Consider the following 19,622-nt stretch of genomic DNA (forward strand, 5'->3'; position numbering starts at 1 on the left):
TTACATGGCTACTATTTAATTGAGGGGAATCCCAGCTTTCCAACGGTACAGATTTATTTAGGCTATCTACAGTGCTGGCGGAAAGGGGTCAACATGAATGCTTAGGTAGCTATAGTTACCTAGTGAGAACTGCTACAAGTTATGTTTTTAATTGGTTATCTAGTTAGTCTGTTGTCTGTCATTATTTTATACCTGCTGCTGAAATATCGCTTGCTCTATCCTCGGGCAACGGCCCACTCACACTGATTCACATCCAGCACACAGACATGCACTAAAAGGTCATTCCAATGATGGCTGATAAGTCGATTTTTTTTAAAAGTGATTCATAATATTTTAAAAGTGTGCCTTTGTGAATTAATTTAACAAACAAAAAATTCCATGACTTAACATGACCTTACAAAACCTTATTTGACCATTTGGAACATTGCATCATGTGCGTTCAGGTTGACGCATTTTCAATTTTCGCAATCTGGAACAGCCTACTGTCCTGCACAGATTGACAGACGAGCGGCCAATAAACATGAACAAATCAGAATCCGGAAATGAGTCCCCACTCTGCATTACTATTCAACGCAGATCCCGCCTTTATTGCGCATTGGTCAACCTTTTTTGCCTTGGTGTATGAATCTGGGCCGGCGATAGGCTACTTTGTTTTATAGAAGAGACGTATGCAAGTACTACAGAATCCCACAGATGACATATGGATACAAAAATAACTGCCTCGTTATGTCGAGATCACAATTTATTTATCTCTTGATCACGACATAACAAAAGTTGTTTTGTCAATGTCACGAGATAATTTTCTCATGAGATTAACTATATAAATAGGAATATAATAATTTATGATAGATTGACAGTATGGTTGAGCCGGCAGAGCCCACTGTGGATCAGCACGTGTTTTTATTGATTGCTAAACTAGACATGTCATGCTAACATCATGCTTTCATTTGTGTTTGGTGCTCGTTATCAGTTCATAAATTATAATGTTAGCAGGCCAGATGTTCCTTACCATGAGCTAAGAGCTCTTGGGGCATCTGAGCCCTAAACAATACATGACAGGCAACGCTGTCTCCCAGGCTGTATGCCACCCCCAAGACCAAAGCCAATCGCATGCAAGCAGCTAACTTGGCTAGTCTTGTGAGCGAGCTAGCTAGCAAGTTAGCCAGGTAGTCTTGTTAGTTAGCTAGCTAGCTATCTAATTATATGTGCTAGTTGTTAGCATGCACAACTGATATGTGTGTAATTGTAAGGGACACTTCATGTTTTATGGATAATATTTACATTTACAGTGGGTGAGCTCCATTTCTGACAGGCTGATCAGATTCAACTTCAGCCTCAGAGCTTGATCAAATTCAATAGCAGTCTCAGTGGCTGATAAATCAGGATTCTACCTTGTAGGCTGTTTCATAGGTAAAGCTCCTTGCAGGCAGATTAGCAGTCAGTGCATTATGTATATGATCAACACTGGGTGGCCTCTATTTCTGGCAGGCTTATCAGATTCAATAGCAGCCTCAGAGGCTGATAAATCAGGACGCTGCCTAGTAGGCTGTCTGCAAGGAGCCTTACATATGAAACAGTCTACAAGGCAACATTCTGATGTATTTATTGTGTATTCCTATTGATTCAACGCCCACTGCGAAATCGGCCTCAAAACAAAGTGACTTTATTAAGAGCATGTGGAGTAATGAGTAGCATTCTTTGTTTTCACATGTAAAAGTGATTGCTTTTAAACTTTATCTGCCTTTCCGAATGAAGACGAGTTAAAACATTTATTTAATGTTTCTGGCCTTGTTGACCAAATGACCGAGTGGCACAGATGCCTGATGATGTAACGCCGCTCAGCATAATCGAATCCGCCCATTTTGCATGGCCCAGTGCCCCTGGTGGGCCGTGTTTGTAAATTTTAGACCATTCCATTGGTCCTTAAGTGAAATCTCCACTCAACCGGGGAACCGGGCCAAGGTGGGCCAAAGAAGTCCCAAAAGTGCACGGTTTACATTGAGAAAAATCAACCTTGTACCATGATTTCAATTAAATGAGAATTACAGGATAAGCAACACGTTCAACAAAATACGGTGAATGCGCGTTGTATGTGGGGGATAGATCTCATGTAAACATCAGCCCTGGTAGCTCGCCGTGATCGTATGGTGGTTAGTACTCTGCGTTGTGGCCGCAGCAACCCCGGTTCGAATCCGGGTCACGGCATTGCGGTACACAATATCACGGCATAAGGGCTCTTTTTGAATAGCTTCAAAACGTAATAGCTATTCTTTGTTACGATATCTATTTAAGTATTTCATGGGAGGAAATTAAGAAATATATCATATTTGCGTGCCGGTGAACCGACTCTTTCTACAGCTGGGTCATAGCCACGCCTAACAATATTTTTTTAACGAATCGTTTCTCTGTATGCTCTTCGAGCAGCCAATCCACGCCGCCTTATGTCATTTTTAGAAAACGTTTAACAACGCCCTTTACCTGCCATCAAGAAGCTACGAATCCGTGTACACTAAAATATGCTGCCGGCCAATGGCTGGTTGTTAGTTACTTCGATTCGGATCCACTAACCTAACGAAAGCAGCAGGCGTAAAAAGAATCTGATGCACAGTAGCTACTAGCTATCCCGATTTATGTCACACCGGTTTTAGTCAAGTCAATGGTGTTATTTATGGCAACCAACTGACACTGCATTGAGCTTTTGTTCATCCGTAGTTATCGTTTAAAAAATAGTGTATTTTAAAGTAGGCTGCTGGCTAACTATCAAACAGACTCACTTTTCTCAGTATTTTCATCTAACGTTAGCTGGCTGGCTAACTTCCTATTTTTTTGCATTCCTTCTTTGTCTTAGTCGACGTTTGTTTTTGTTGGTGGTTTCTTTCTGGCCAGTTCTTTTCCCCCCCGAGTTTTTACTTTTTCTACCTGACAAGGTTCCGGGTTTACCAAGATAGGCAGCTCGGGAGTTAAGATGTCCAACCGAACAGTGTGCAGAGAAGCAAGTCACGCTGGCAGTTGGTACGCCGCCTCAGGTATAGAACTGAACCGGGGAATGGGCCAGAGACCAGGGTTAGCTAGCTAGCAGGGTTATCTAACCAAGCTAGCTAGCTAGCAGACTGGTCTCTAATGTTTGGGTTGTTGTCCAGAGAAGTTGCTAGCAGGGTTATCTAACCAAGCTAGCTAGCAGACTCGTCTCTAATGTTTGGGTTGTTGTCCAGGGAAGTTGTTAGCTGGGTTAGCTAACCTTGCTAGCTAACTAGCTACAGACCTGTCTTTCTGGGGCTAATGTGAGGGGTAGTACCTAGTTAGCAGGGTTACTATAGCAAGCCTACCTAGCTGCAGACTATGCTCTCTGGGCTGGTGTCCTGGAAAGTAGCTATACTGAACAAAATATAAACAATTTAAATGATTTTACAGAGTTACACTTCATATAAGGAAATTAATCAATTGAAATACATTCATGTCCTAATCTATGGATTTCACATGACTGGGTAGGGACGCAGCCATGGTTGGGCCTAGGAGGGCATAGGCCCACCCACTGGGGAGCCAGGCCCAGCCAATCAGAATGAGTTTTCCCCCACAAAAGGGCTTTATTACAGACACAGAAATACTACTCAGTTTCATCAGCTGTCCGAGTGGCTGGTCTCAGACGCTGGCTGGCATGGTTACACGTGGTCTGCGGTTGTGAGGCAGGTTGGACGTACAGCCAAATTCTCTAAAATCACGGAAGCGGCTTATGGTAGAGAAATTAACATTCTCTGGCAACAGCTCTGGTGCACAATCCTGCAGTCAGCATTTCAATTACACGCTCCCTCAACTGGAGACATCTGTGGCATTGACATAACTGCACATTTTTAGTGGCCTTTTATTGTCCCCAGCACAAGGTGCACCTGTGTAATGATCGTTATTTAATCAACTTCTTGATATGCCACACCTGTCAGGAGGATTGACTATATTGGCAAAGGAGAAATGCTCACTAACAGGGATGTAAACAAAAATGTGCACAATTTGAGCTAAGTAAGCTTTTTGTGCATATGGAACATTTCTGAGATCCTTTATTTCAGCTCATGAAACCAACACTTTTTATATATTGCGTTTATATTTTTGTTCAGTATAGATGGGTTGCTAGCTGGCTGGCTAATTGAGTAGGATAGCAGTGAGGAAAGAACAGGCCGCGCTCTCTATCAGTTGGTTGAGAGCAACAAAACCTGCAATGTTTTTTTTCTTCTCTTTTTTTCTGTCCTGGCGAGATGTAATGGCCTGGTCATATAAACCTTAGATTGCTGATGCTACGTATTGGCCAGTGAGAGGCTTTGAAGCCACTGGTCGGCCATATTGGTACTCCCCAGTAGGAGCAATCCTTCATTGAAATGAATGGAATTCTACAGTATTTCAATTAAAGGTTTCAAGGACAAAATCTCATATTGTTAAGTAATTTTGTTGTAGTGGGGACAGTAGCATTAATTATCTCAAATTATACTTTAGGAAAATGTTATTATAATTTTTTTTGTTTGTATTTTATTTACAGATACATGTACACATATGCAATAATGTGTCTGTAATATAATGCATTTGTCAAAACAAATGTAGACAATACATTAATGCGTTTCTATAGCTACCAAAATATTTCTTTACAATTGAGAAGTTTCCAAAATGGAGGCACTGTGGCTTCAACAGAATGGTGAGGGAGTACCAAGATGGAGGCACTGTGGCTTCAACACAATGGTGAGGGAGTACCAAGAGGAGCACAGTGGCTTTCAACACAGGGGGAATACCCAAGTGCAGACTGGCTTCACACAATGTGAGGGAGATACCAAGATGGAGGCACTGTGCTTCAACACAATGGTGAGGAGTACCAGTATAGGCCTGTGGCTTCAACAGAATGGTGAGTGAGACCAGATGGAGGCACAGTGAAGCTTCACAGAATAGTGAGGAGTACCAAGATGAGGAGCACTTGGGCTTCAACACAATAGTGAAGGAGTACCAGATGGAGGCACAGTGGCTTCAACACAATGGTGAGGAGTACCAAGATGGAGGCACTGTGCTTCAACAACTAGTGAGGGAGTACCAAGATGGAGCACAGTGGCTTCAACACAATGGTGAGGGATACCAAGATAGGAGGCACTGTGGCTTCAACAATGTGGAAGTACCAAGATGAGGCACAGTGGCTTCAAACACGAATGGTGAGGGATTACCAAGATGAGGAGGCACAGTGGCTTCAACACAAATGGTGAGGAGTACCAAAGATGGAAGGCACTGTGGCTTCCACACATGGGTGAGGAGTACCAGATGGAGGACAGTGGCTCACACAAATGTGAGGAGTACAAGATGGAGGCACATGACTCACACAATGGTGAGGGAGTACCAAGATGGAGGCACAGTGCTTCAACACAATGGTGAGGGAGTACCAAGATGGAGGCACAGTGGCTTCAACACAATGGTGAGGGAGTACCAAGATTGGAGGCCAGTGGCTTCAACACATGTGAGGGAGTACCAAGATGGAGGCACATGCTTTCAACCAAGTGGTGAGGAGTACCACAGATGGAGGCACAGTGGCTTCAACAGAATGGTGAGGGAGTACCAAGATGAGGCACAATGTGATGGAGTACAAGATGGAGCACAATGTGAGGGAGTCCAAGATGGACCTCGTGGCTTCAACACAATGGTGAGAGGAGTACCAAGATGGAGGCAAGTGCTTAACACAATGTGAGGGAGTACCAAGATGGAGGCACTGTGGCTCAACGAATGGTGAGGGAGTACCAAGATGGAGGCCAGTGGCTTCAACACAATGGTGAGGGAGTACCAAGATGGAGGCACAGTGGCTTCAACAACAATGGTGAGGGAGTACCAAATGGACACAGTGCTTCAACACAATGTGGAGGGAGTACCAAGATGGAGCACAGGCTTCAACACAATGGTGAGGGAGTACCAAGATGGAGGAGGCACTGTGGCTTCAACAATGTGAGGGAGTACCAAGTGGGCACTAGTGGCTTCAACACAATGGTGAGGGAGTACCAGATGGAGGAGGCACTGTGGCTTCAACACAATGTGAGGGAGTACCGAGATGGAGGCACAGTGGCTTCAACACAATGGTGAGGGAGTACCAAGATGGAGGAGGCACGTGCTTCAACACAATGTGAGGAGTACCAAGATGACACTCGTGGCTTCAACACAATTGAGGGAGTACCAAGATGGAGGCACAGTGGCTTCAACACAATGGTGAGGGAGTACCAAGATGGAGGCACAGTGGCTTCAACACAATGGTGAGGGAGTACCAAGATGAGAGGCACTGTGGCTTCAACACAATGTGAGGGAGTCCAAGATGAGGCACAGTGGCTTCAACACAAGGTGAGGGAGTACCAAGATGGAGGCACAGTGGCTTCACACAATGGTGAGGGAGTACCAAGATGGAGGAGCACGTGGCTTCAACACAATGGTGAGGGAGTACCAAGATGGAGGCACTGTGGCTTCAACACAATGGTGAGGGAGTACAAGATGGAGGCCAGTGGCTTCAACACAATGGTGAGGGAGTACCAAGATGGAGGCACAGTGGCTTCACACAATGGTGAGGGAGTACCAAGATGGAGGCACAGTGGCTTCAACACAATGGTGAGGGAGTACCAAGATGGAAGGCACAGTGGCTTCAACACAATGGTGGGAGTACCAAGATGGAGGCACAGTGCTTCACACAATGGTGAGGAGTACCAAGATGGAGGCACAGTGGCTTCAACACAATGGTGAGGGAGTACCAGATGGAGGCACAGTGGCTTCAACAAATGGTGAGGGAGTACCAAGATGGAGGCACTGTGGCTTCAACACAATGGTGAGGGAGTACCAAGATGGAGGCACTAGTGGCTTCAACACAATGGTGAGGGAGTACCAAGATGGAGGCACTGTGGCTTCAAACAATGTGAGGAGTACCAAGATGGAGGCAACTGTGGCTTAACACAATGGTAGGAAAGTACCTAAGATGGAGGCACATGGCTCAACAATGGTGAGGGAGTCCAAGATGGAGAGCACTGTGGCTTCAAACGTATACAGAAGCAGTCAACCAGATGTGAGGGAGTACCAAGATGGAGGAGGCACGTGGCTTCAACACAATGGTGAGGTACCAAGATGGAGGCATCAGTGGCTTCAACACATTTGATGAGTACCAAGATGGAGCACAAGTGGCTCAACACAAATGGTGAGGGAGTACCAAGATGGAGGCACATGTGGCTTCAACACAATGGTGAGGAGTACCAAGATGGAGGCAGCTGGCTTCAAACAAGGTGAGGGGTACCAGATGGAGGCACAGTGGCTTCAAACAAATGCAGTGAGGGAGTAACCAAGATGGAGGGCACAGGCTTCAACACAATGTGAGGGCAGTACCAAGATGGAGCGACAGTGGCTTCAACCAATGGTGAGGGATACAAAGTAGGACAGTTGGCTTCAAACACAATGGTGAGGGTACCAGATGAGGAGCTCACAATGTGAGGGAGTCAAATAGCCAATTGAGGGACAGATGGCCTGGCTTCAACACAATGGTGAGGGAGTACCAAGATGGAGCACAGTGGCTTCAACACAATGGTGAGGGATACCAAGATGGAGGAGGCACGTGGCTTCACACAATCGGTGAGGGATACGCAAGATGGACACAGTGCTCAACCACAATGTGAGGAGTACCAAGATGGAGGCAACAGTGGCTTCAACACAATGGTGAGAGTATCAAGATGGAGACAGTGGCTTCAACACAATGGTGAGGGAGTACCAGATGGAGGCACAGTGGCTTCAACACAATGGTGAGGGAGTCCAAGATGGGGAGGCACTGTGGCTTCAACAACAATGGTGAGGGAGTACCAAGATGGAGGCACTGTGGCTTCAACACAATGGTGAGGGAGTACCAAGATGGAGGCACTGTGGCTTCAACACAATGGTGAGGGAGTACCAAGATGGAGGCACGTGCTTCAACACATGGTGAGGAGACCAAGATGGAGGAGCATAGTGGCTTCAACACAAATGGTGAGGGAGTACCAAGATGGAGCACATGTGGTTCAACACAATGGTGAGGGAGGTACCAAGATGGAGGCACATTGTGCTTCACACAATGGTGAGGGAGTACCAAGATGGAGGAAGTGGCTTCAACACAATGGTGAGGGAGTACCAAATGAGAGGCACTGTGCTTCAACACAATGGTGAGGAGAGCCCAAGATGAGGAGGCACAGTGGCTTCAACACAATGTGTGAGGGAGTACCAGATGAGGCACAGTGGCTTCAACACAATGGTGAGGCGAGGTACCAAGATGGAGAGCACTAGTGGCTTCAACACAATGGTGAGGATACCAAGATGGAGCACTTGGCTTCAAACAATGGAGAAGAGTACAGATGGAGCACGTGCTTCAAACAATGGTGAGGGAGTACCAAGATGGAGGCACAGTGGCTTCAACACAATGGTGAGGGAGTACCAGAATGGAGGCACTGTGGCTTCAACCAATGGTGAGGGAGTACCAAGATGGAGGCACTGTGGCTTCAACACAATGGTGAGGGAGTACCAAGATGGAGGCACAGTGCTTCAACACAAGCTGAGGAGTACCAAGATGGAGCACCAGATGGCTTCAACACAATGTGAGGGAGTACCACAGATGGAGGCACGTGGCTTCAAACAATGGTGAGGGAGTACCAAGAATGGAGGCACTGTGGCTTCAAACAATGTGAGGACAGTACCAAGAATGGCAGACACATCCCTAGCGCCTGTCAACACAATGGTGAGGGCAGTACCCAAGATGGAGGCACAGTGCTTCAAAACAATGGTGAGGGAGCTAACCAAGATGGAGCACTGGCTTCAAACCAATGGTGAGGGAGTACCAAGATGGAGGCACAGTGCTTCAAACACAATGTAGGGAGTACCAGATGGAGGCACTTGGCTTCAACACAATGTGAGAGAAGTACCAAAGATGGAGGCCAACAGTGGCTTCAACACAATGGTGAGGCAAGTACCAAGATGGAGGAGCAGTGGCTTCAACACAATGGTAGGAGTACCAAGATGGAAGGCACTGTGGCTTCAAACACAATGGTGAGGAATACCAAGATGGAGGAGGCACTGTGCTTCACACAATAGGGAGGGAGTACCAAGATGGAGGCACAGTGGCTTCAACACAATGGTGAGGAAGTACCAAGATGGAGGAGCACTGAGTGCTTCAACACAATGGGAGGCAGTACCAGATGGAGGAGGCATGTGGCTTCAACACAATGGTGAGGATACCAAGGATGAGGCACAGTGCTTCAACACAATGGTGGAGGAAGTACCAATATGAGGCACGAGGCTTCAAACCACAAGGTGAGAGTACCAAGAATGGAGCACAGTGGCTTCAACACAAGTTTGAGGAGTACCAAGATGGAGCCTAGGCTTCAACAACAAGGTTAGGAAGTACCAAGATGGAGGCACAGTGCTTCAACACAATGGTGACGGAGTACCAAGATGGAAGCACAGTGGCTTCAACACAATGGTGAGGAGTACCAAGATGGAGGCACAGTGCTTCAAACACAATGGTGAGGAGTACCAAGATGAGGCAGGCACTGTGGCTTCAAACCACAATGGAGGGAGTACCAAAGATGGAGGCACCATGCTTCAACACAATGTGAGGGATACCAAGATGGGAGGCCACAGTGGCTTCAACCAAGTGGGAGTACCAAGATGGAGCACTGTGGCTTCAACACAATGGTGCAGGGAGTACCAAGATGGAGGCCACGTGCTTCAACACAATGTGAGGAGGACCAAGATGGAGGCACAGTGCTTCAAACACAATGTGCTGATGGAGATGACCAAGATGGAGGCCAGTGGCTTCAACACATGGTGAGGGAAGTACCAAGATGGTAGAGCACAGTTGGCTTCAACACAATGGTGAGGTACCAAGATGAGGCCACAGTGCTTCAACACAATGGTGAGGAGGTACCAAGATGGAGCACAGTGCTTCCAACACAATGGTGAGGAGTACCAAGATGGAGGCAGGCACAGTGGCTTCAACACAAGTGGTGAGGGAGTACACAAGATAGGAGCACTGTGGCTTCAACACAATGGTGAGGGAAGTACCAAAGATGGAGAAGCACTTGAGCTTCAAACAATGGTGAGGGCACAGTACCACAATGATGAGGCACGTGGCTTCAACACAATGGTCGAGGAGTACCAAGATGGAGCCATGGCTTCAACACAATGTGAGGTAACAAGATGGAGGCACTGTCTTCAAACACCAATGGTGAGGGAGTACCAAGATGGAGGCACAGTGGCTCAAACACAATGGTGAGGGAAGTACCAAGATGGAGGAGCACTGTGGCTTCAACACAATGTGAGGATACCAAGATGGGCACATGGCTTCAACACAATGGTGAGGAAGTACCAAGAGGAGGAGCCACTGTGCTTCAACACAATGAGTGAGGAGTACCAAGATGGAGGAGGCACTGTGGCTTCAACCACAATGTGAGGATACCAAGATGGAGAGCACTGTGGCTTCAAACACAATGTGAGGGTACCAAGATGGAGGCACAGTGCTTCAACACAATGGTGAGGGAGTACCAAGATGGAGGCACAGTGGCTTCAACACAATGGAGGGAAGTACCAAATGAGGAGGCACTGTGGCTTCAACACAATGTGAGGAGATACCAAATGAGAGGCACAGTGCTTCAACACAATGGGGAGGGAGTACCAAGATGGAGGCACAGTGGCTTCAAACACCAATGGTGAGAAGTACCAAGATGGAGGCACTGTGGCTTCAATACAATGTGGTTGAGGAGACCAAGATGAGAGAGGCACTGTGGCTACAATACCAATGGTGAGGGAGTACCAAGATGGAGGCACAGTGGCTTCAACACAATGTGAGGAGATACACAGATGGAGCACATGTGGCTTCAAACATGGTGAGGATACCAAGATGGAGGCACGTGCTTCAACACAATGTGAGGGAGTACCAAGATGAGGCACAGTGGCTTCAACACAATGGTGAGGAACCCAATGAGAGTCAGCGTGGCTTCAACACAATCAGTGAAGGAGTCCAAAAGATGGAAGGCCACAGTGCTTCAACACCATGTGAGGAGATCCAAATTGGAGAGGCCACTGTGGCTCAACACAATGTGAGGAGTACCAGATGGGGAGGCACTGTGGCTTTTCAACACATGGTGAGGTACCAAGATGAGGAGCACAGTGGCTTCAAACCAAATGTGAGGGATACCAAAGAGGTAGGCACAGTGGCTTCACCACAATGGAGGAGTACCAAATGGAGGCACATGGCATTCAAACACAATTGTGAGGGAGTAAAACAAGAGGAGGAGACTGTGGTTCAACACAATGGTGAGGGAGTACCAAGATGGAGGCACAGTGGCTTCAACACAATGGTGAGGGAGTACCAAGATGGAGGCACAGTGGCTTCAACACAGAGCCCCTTATGGAGCAATTTCAGTGACAACAGAAACTGCATTTGAATTCAATATTTTTTGGATATTGAATTTGAATTGAATATTTTGGAAATGCACAAATTTAGTAATTTTTATTCATCAATTGAACTAGTATTTCATGGTTTGAAACTGAATTGAATTAACACTGCATTCCGTTTTAAATGTGTAAATACATTTTGAAATTCAATATTTATTCAGTTTCAATATGGTACATTTTGCATTCACTGTTTGATTCGAGTTTCCAAGCTATCATTTCAAGTTTCTCAAAGTTTCATATATTTTCTTCCAATGAATTTGGCTCAAGCGTTTTAACCGTTTTGGCTATACGCTGTTATGACCCCATTCCTAAAAGCTAAGACTCTCTTAGCCTTCTGTTCCCCTCTACAGTCACGTTATACGGGAGTGTGAATAGCCCTGTCATAGCCCCATAACACTCCCTAATTAATTTTGATCTTGTGACTGACTGACTGGGTGCGAACCGGTTACCCTTTGACCTCCTCGAAAGAGACAGAACCAATGTCTTAGCTCAGTAGGCGAACATTCTTAACCCAGTCAGTCACGTTACCCCTTTAAAATGAGTACTCTTGCAAGAGACTTGTCTAATTAACACATCTTCAGGTCTCCGCCAAGTATCTCATTACACAAGCGTGGGTCACCAAACCGCGGTATTTTCTATTTTGATGACTAACCTTGCTAGATCTTGAAGGGATTAGTGTAGCAGATGAGATCTGTGAAACGCACTCCTCGGGCCTGAAGTGTCGTCCTTTTCCGCAATTGAGGAAGGCCTTTTTTAATAGTGCGACCGGTGTGGTGGGGGTGGGGGGGTGTTTTCATGGCAGAGGTCCTGATTTTCAGTCTGCGTATGATCTGAATCAGTAAGCAACATGTCGTCCTTTAACTTCCTGATCTCATCCCTTCAGGTTGTTCAATAATATCAAAGGCTGCACTGAAATCTAACAGTACAGCTCACACAATTTTATTATCAATGTATTTCACCCAATCATCAGTGCAGTACATGCTGTAAGTCTGTCAATTTGTTTACAGAGAAATAGCATTGCATCTGGTTGAACACCATTTAAAAAAAATAATAATAATAATAATAATTATCCAGAAGTTTGCTAAGAGTCGGCAGCAAGCTGATTGGTCGGCTGTTAGAACCAGTGCTTTACCATTCTTGGGTAGGGGAATTCTCTTCTCCCAGTAAACCAGTGCGCTGTTGCATACAGACTAAGCTGTGCCCTATAGAGCAAGGGTGTCGAAACACACACTCCTCAGTCATATAGCTCAGTAACATCATGCCAGTACACGTCAAATCACCGTTTGTTATACTGACCCGTGTGGTGTAGAGCTGCTCACATAATTGATCACGGTCTTTATTCTGTGGTCAGTTGGTCTTTATTCCGTGGTCTTTATTCTGTGGTCAGTGGGTCTTTATTCCGTGGTCAGTTGGTCTTTATTCCGTGGTCTTTATTCCGTGGTCAGTGGGTCATTATGCCATGGTCAGTGGGTCTTATTCCCCGTGGTCTTTATTCCGTGGTCAGTTGGTCTTTATTCCGTGGTCTTTATTCGTGGCGTGTCTTTATTCAATGGTCATTATTCCATGTCAGTTGGTCTTTTATTCCGTGGTCTTATTCCTGGTCAGTTGGTCTTTATTCCGTGTTTTATTCGTGGTCAGTTCGGTCTTTATTCAATGTCATTATTCCATGGTCAGTTGGTCTTTATTCTGTGGTCATTTGGTCTTTTTATTCCGTGGTCTTTATTCCGTGGTCTTTATTCTGTGGTCAGTGGGTCTTTATTCCGTGGTCTTTATACTGTGGTCTTATTCTGTGGCAGTGGGTCTTATTACGTGGTCTTTATACGTAGTCTTTATTCTGTGGTCAGTGGGTCTTTATACCGTGGTCTTTATACTGGTCAGTGGGTCTTTATTCCGTGGTCAGTGGGTCTTTATTCCGTGGTCAGGGTCTTATACCGTGGTCTTTATTACATTGGTCAGTGGGTCTTTATTCCGTGGTCAGTGGGTCTTTATTCCGTGGTCTTTATTCTGTGTTCAGTGGGTCTTTATTCCAGTCAGTGGGTCTTTATTCCCGTGGTCTAGTAAGTCTTTATTCCGTGGTCTTTATTCTGTGGTCAGTGGTCTTTATTCTGTGTTCAGTGGGTCTTTATTCCATGTCAGTGGGTCTTTATTCCGGTGGTCAGGTAGGTCTTTATTCCGTCGTCTTTATTCTTGGTCAGTGGTCTTTATTCCTGGTCAGTGGTCTTTTATCCGTGGTCTTTATACCATGGTCTTTATTCCAGATGGTCTTTATCCGTGTTTCAGGTGGGTCTTTATTCCGTGGTCAGGTAGGTCTTTATTCCGTTGTCTTTATTCAATGTTCAGTTGGTCTTTATTCTGTGGTCATTTGGTCTTTATTCAATGTTCAGTTGGTCTTTATTCTGTGGTCATTTGGTCTTTATTCCATGGTCTTTATTCTGTGGTCAGTGGGTCTTTATTCCGTGGTCTTTATTCCATGGTCTTTATTCCGTGGTCTTTATTCCAGATGGTCTTTATTCTGTGTTCAGTGGGTCTTTATTCTGTGGTCAGTAGGTGTTTATTCCGTGGTCAGGTGGGTCTTTATTCCGTGGTCTTTATTCCGTAGTCAGGTGGTCATTATTCCGTGGTCAGGTGGGTCTTTATTCCGTGGTCAGGTGGGTCTTTATTCCGTGGTCAGGTGGTTCTATACTCCGTGGTCAGGTGGTTCTATACTCCGTGGTCAGGTGGGTCTTTATTCCGTGGTCAGGTGGGTCTATACTCCGTGGTCAGGTGGTCTTTACTCCGTGGTCAGGTGGGTCTTTACTCCGTGGTCAGTTGTAACTTTTGATTGCAGTCGGGACAGGTCTACTGTCGTGCATTTAATTTGGTCAGTGCGTGTACAAACATCATTGTTAATCTGATCAGTGCATATTTATTTATCTGATCATTGCCTCTAGGTCACCAGGCTGCTCGTTATGGTGCTCACGTGTCTCCATCGTTACGTGTATCAGCGCATAAATAATGACACTCACCTGGTCTCCATCACCTCCCTGATTACCTGCCCTATACATGTCACTCCCTTTGGTTCCTTCCCCAGGCGTCATTGTTTCTGTTTCATGTCTGTGCGTTGTTCGTATTTCTTGTATTGTATTATGTTTTCATTTATTAAATGATTCACTTCCTGAACATGCTTCCTGACTGCCAGCGTACATGCCAGTATTCCCTTTGGAACTGTAGTATTTTTTTTATAGGTGTTAGTAGTATATTTTTCTTCTACTGTGTGTATATGTCATTGTTCCTGCATACTCACCTTGGTCTCCAGAGTAAATAAACTTGGTCTTGAGTACAAAACCATGTCTACTTATTTGCGATATTGACAGACTAATCTACTGTTTCATTAAAACACGTTTTACTTGCCAAGAAATACAAGTTAAAATTATACACCAACTCCCTGCATCATTTTGTTCCTGGTGGATGGGTGGTCTGCCAGTCACTGGGACGACAAACAACATGGGAATGGTGGGGGGGGGGGGGGTTTAGCGGGTGGAATAGTGGAGAACAATTGGAGGTTTACTTAATAGCAGTTCAAATATCATGGTACAGCAAAATGGACACTCATATTATGATAAATATAATTGAAACTTTATCGTATTATGGTGGAATAAGTATAGCCAGTTATAATTGTAATGGCTTAGCAGATAAGGAAATACTATCAGTATTTATCTGGCTAAAAGAAAGGGATATCATATCTATTGTTTAGATTAAGTTGTGTGATAAAGGACGGTGAATATATTTCTCCCAACTTGTTTTTAACCAGACAGAATAGTTTTACTTTTTCTGACAAAAAAAATAGTTTATGGGACACTAAATGTGTGTCGTGTCTTTGACTATGCCAGATTGATTGCTATGACATGCTATTCTTAAAATAATTTCTCCGGTATCAATATTACCTGATTGAACTAACCATGTAAATATTAATTAACTAGAGGGGACACCACGAAAGAATTTTATAGAGCTGTTATCTTTCGAATAAACTCTTAAAGATTTTGTAAATTTTACTAAATAACAGTCACATTAATCGTCATTTTATTCAGTCTCATCTGAAAGTTTGAGTCATTGATTGTCTGCAAGAATCCTGGCTAACAAAGTTGAATCAGCAATACAAAATTGGGTTTAATTATTTTATACTAAATACCTAACTAATCACACAAGAATCACACATATACAATTAAATCATAACTTGATCACAAATTACGTCAATCAGAAACGTCCTAGCGGGCGGAATAGATATGACAGCTTGTTACACAAGGGAAGGGGCGGGATTTTAGTGAAAGAGCGGGAGATTCGGAACAGGGCAAAAGCTGTGCTCTCGTAAATATAGTTTCTTATGCATTCTAAATACCGCCCATTTGACAAGGAAAATGCAATCATATTACTCTGAGCTGCGCTTCAGTAGGTTGGTGGTAGATGGAAGGCCGTATCGACGACCCGAGTCCTCTGTCCTTTGGAGGATGTCTCTGGTCTCTGGTAGTCACGGGATACTTCGTAGTACCCTTGTGTGTGGAAGACGGATACTCGGACGTTCCTTCCTAACCTGCGTTTGTAGCAGCTGTTGCCAACTCAACGGCTAGGAGATATCACTTCTGTAGTGAACACGAGTTCAAAGTTCATACCATTCGCAATCAAAGTCCATGCTGATGTTGGCTTCATCTAAAGTGATTATCTGAACCATTCTGACACTGGATCGTCATCCTAGCATACCCGGAACAGGAAGTTACATTTTTGTCACTGCCTTTATATAGTGGAGGTAGAGGGGTGTGTCTGAAAAGTCTATTACCCAGGTCTCTTCACAGGGGCGGGCCCTGGTTGAGCAGAAGCCACATTTATGAAAACACAGATCTCTCATTTGGATGGTAAAATTACATTCTCACCTCTTCACAAACAATGTCATATTCAAACATTTGAATTAAACAACAATTCCATGTGAATCCGATACCTCTGACGTTTAGACTTTTCACAGTAGCGTTTATGTCATTCTATCATTGATGAGAATGTGTCAGAGGGCAACCGAACTGACATAATATACCTTAAGTACCACCGCATATGTWCAGTTGGTTGGATTACCAGAATATAGTTCATTTRCCCCKACTTCTGATGTTACCCAGAATCTCTATGTTAACCCATGGGTTTCCTTATGTCACATCAGTTATAGTGGGGAGAGAGAAAAAGGGGGAAAGAGGTATTTATGACTGTCGTAAACCTACCCCCAACCCAACGTCATGACATGTGCTTTTAGAGGCCATGCAATTCCGTACTCGTCTTTTAAAACAAAAGCAATTTTAGGTCAAGAGTTCATGTTAATAAAGGAAATAGAGGGACTAACAGGACAGACGGCAATAAAAACGGTACCAGAGTACTTTAGAGGCAGAGAATAAATTAGAGGAGAAACAAAAAAGGAATGGAGGAACTTATTCAAGAAAGATCATGTGTAATATATTATTTAAAAAATAAAGTGAACTGGATAGAATGAGTCATCCATGATTCACCGAACAATATTTTGAAAGAGGAAGCGAAGTTCTTTAAGCATATGTTTTCATTTCCGTCTCCTCCGTCTCCACCAACAAGTTAATTCTAAGGATTTGTTTTCTATTTAATAATGTAAAAAAAATTACATCTGTACAGAAAGACTCATGTGAAGGCCAAATTACAGAGGAGGAACTTCTTGATGCAATTAAAGTCTTTAAGGTTGGGAAAACTCCAGACCTGGATGGCATACCAGTGGAAGTATACACAACTTTTTCTTTATGTACTCAGAGGGCCGTTTATTAACATGTTAACCACTCATATATAAATGGTAGATTATCAGATGGTAAGCAAGAAGGCCTGATTTAAAAAAATAAAAAAATAAAAATATTACTGAAACGGGATCCAAGAAGTACATATAAAGATTCAGTCCATTTACAAAATTGGAGGCCCTTTACACTTCAGTGTTGTGATGCAAAAATCCTAGCAACATGCTTAGCGCATAGAATTAAAAAGGTTTTGTCAAATATTATTCATCCTAATCAGACAGTTATTTTTTAACACGGACGATACATTGGAGATAATATCAGACAAGAACTGGAAACAATAGAATATTATGAAAAATCAGGTGTGCCAAGCTTGTAGATTCATACCCAAGAAGACTCAAGGCTGTAATCGCTGCCAAAGGTGCTTCAACAAAGTACTGAGTAAAGGGTCTGAATACTTATGGAAATGTCATATTTCAGTTTATTTTTATTTTTAATACTTTTGCAAAAAATCCCTAAAAACAGTTTTTGCTTTGTCGTTATGTTTTATTGTGTTCAGATTGATGGGGGGGGGTGTCTATTTAATATATTTTAGAATAAGGCTGTAACGTAACAAAATGTGGAAAAAGTCAAGGGGTCTGAATACTTCCCGAATTCGCTGTACACAACAGCTAGCAATATCTATAGCAAGATACAGTGGTGAGTATGCTAGGCGTTCTATAGTCGACCTCTTGCAGATTTGTTTGTCCTGGAAAGACCATGAAGACTGATCATGAGGATGTGTAACCAATACAGTAAACCATGTAGTACTACAACTGGTGTTATCAGCAGCAGGGTTAGTCTGTACACAGTAGCCAACATTTTACTACTTTTCCCCCCACCAATACACACTCAAACAAGGAACTATATCCACCCATCCCCCCTCGTGTCAATATATCATGCGTGTACTGACTGACCTTCACACACACAACACCCACATCCAACAGACACCAGTCCGTCACCCACACCATCCCCTCTTTACTAATACCTCCTTTTCTCCTATTCAAGCCTTACATGAACCAATCACCTAAGCGATTCCATGCTCAGAAATAATACAAAAACAACTACAGCAGAAACTTGTAGTTGAATTGTAGAAGCGCCCAACAGAACACTCACTGTGCGTAGCTCCAGTATATTTATTCGCTCGTCGTGGAAAGATTTGGCTAAGGTGACTCGCATTACTTCCTGGTGCTGAGCTTGACGTTGACGCCGCTGCGGATATTGATGGGAGCGGACTCTAAATAGAAAACATAGTCGCGTTAGCCTCTGTTAGCCTCTGTTAGCCTCTAGTTAACTAATGGTTACAGTGCCTTCAAAGTATTCATACCCCTTGACTTACTGTAAATGTGTTTTTAAGCCTGAATTCAAAAATGAAGACATTTTTATATATCTTTTCTCAACCGTCTACAAGCAATACCCCATAACGATAGTGAAAACATGTTTTTAGAAATTTTAGCACATTTTTATTCACAATGAAGTATCTCATAAGTATTCACACCCCTGGGGTCAATACTTTGTAACTTTTGGCAGCGATTACAGCTGTGAGTCTTTTTGGGTAAGTCTAAGAGCTTTTCACACCTGGATTGTGCAACATTTGCCCATTTTATTATTTTCTAAATTCTTCAAGCTCTGTCAAATTGGTTGTTGATCATTGATAGACAGTAATTTTCAAGTCTTGTTATAGATTTTCAAGTAGATTTAAGTCAACTGTAACTCTGCCACTCAGGAACATTCACTGTCTTCATGCTAAACAACTCCAGTGTAGATTTGGCCTTGTGCTTAGGGTTATTGTTCTGCTGAAAGGTGAATTAACCTCCCAGCGTCTGGTGGAAAGCAGACTGAACCTGGTTTTCCTCTAGGATTTTGCCTGTGCTTAGCTTCATTCCATTTTTTTTAATCCTGGAAAAATTCCCCAGTCCTTAACGATTACGAGCATACCCGTGACATGGTGCAGCCACCACTATGCTTGAAAATATGGAGCGTGGTACTCCGTAATGTGTTGTATTCGATTTTCCCCAAACATAACACTTTTTTTGCAGGATTACTTTAGTTCCTTGTTGCTAAAGGTTCCATGTTTTGGAATATTTTTTATTGGATACAGGCATTCTTTTCACTCTGTCAGTTAGATTTGGTTTGTGGAGTAACTACAATGTGGTTGATCCATCCTCAGTTTTCTCCTATCACAACCATTAAACTCCTATAACTGTTTACAAATGTCACCGTTTGCCTCATGGTGAAATCCCTGAGCAGTTTCCTTCCTCTCTGGTAACTCAGTTAGGAAGGACACCTTTTATCTTTGTTAGTGACTGGATGTATTGATACACCATCCAAAGTGTAATTAAAAACTTCACCTTGCTCAATGGGATA

At 43.9% G+C, this 19,622-nt stretch overlaps 1 protein-coding gene across 1 annotated transcript in view; it reads left to right on the forward strand.

The window, feature by feature from the left end:
* The first annotated feature begins 2,483 nt into the window (after positions 1 to 2,483).
* The window catches only part of memo1 (mediator of cell motility 1), a 42,529-nt gene continuing 25,390 nt past the window's right edge, over positions 2,484 to 19,622 (forward strand). Inside the window, exon 1 of the mRNA XM_070440038.1 lies at positions 2,484 to 3,026. Within this exon, the coding sequence (XP_070296139.1) occupies positions 2,966 to 3,026 (61 nt within the window). The 5' untranslated portion in view covers positions 2,484 to 2,965. The remainder of the gene's footprint in view (positions 3,027 to 19,622) is intronic.

This window comes from Salvelinus sp. IW2-2015, unplaced genomic scaffold (assembly GCF_002910315.2).
Source record: "Salvelinus sp. IW2-2015 unplaced genomic scaffold, ASM291031v2 Un_scaffold2147, whole genome shotgun sequence".
Lineage (NCBI taxonomy): Eukaryota > Metazoa > Chordata > Actinopteri > Salmoniformes > Salmonidae > Salvelinus > Salvelinus sp. IW2-2015.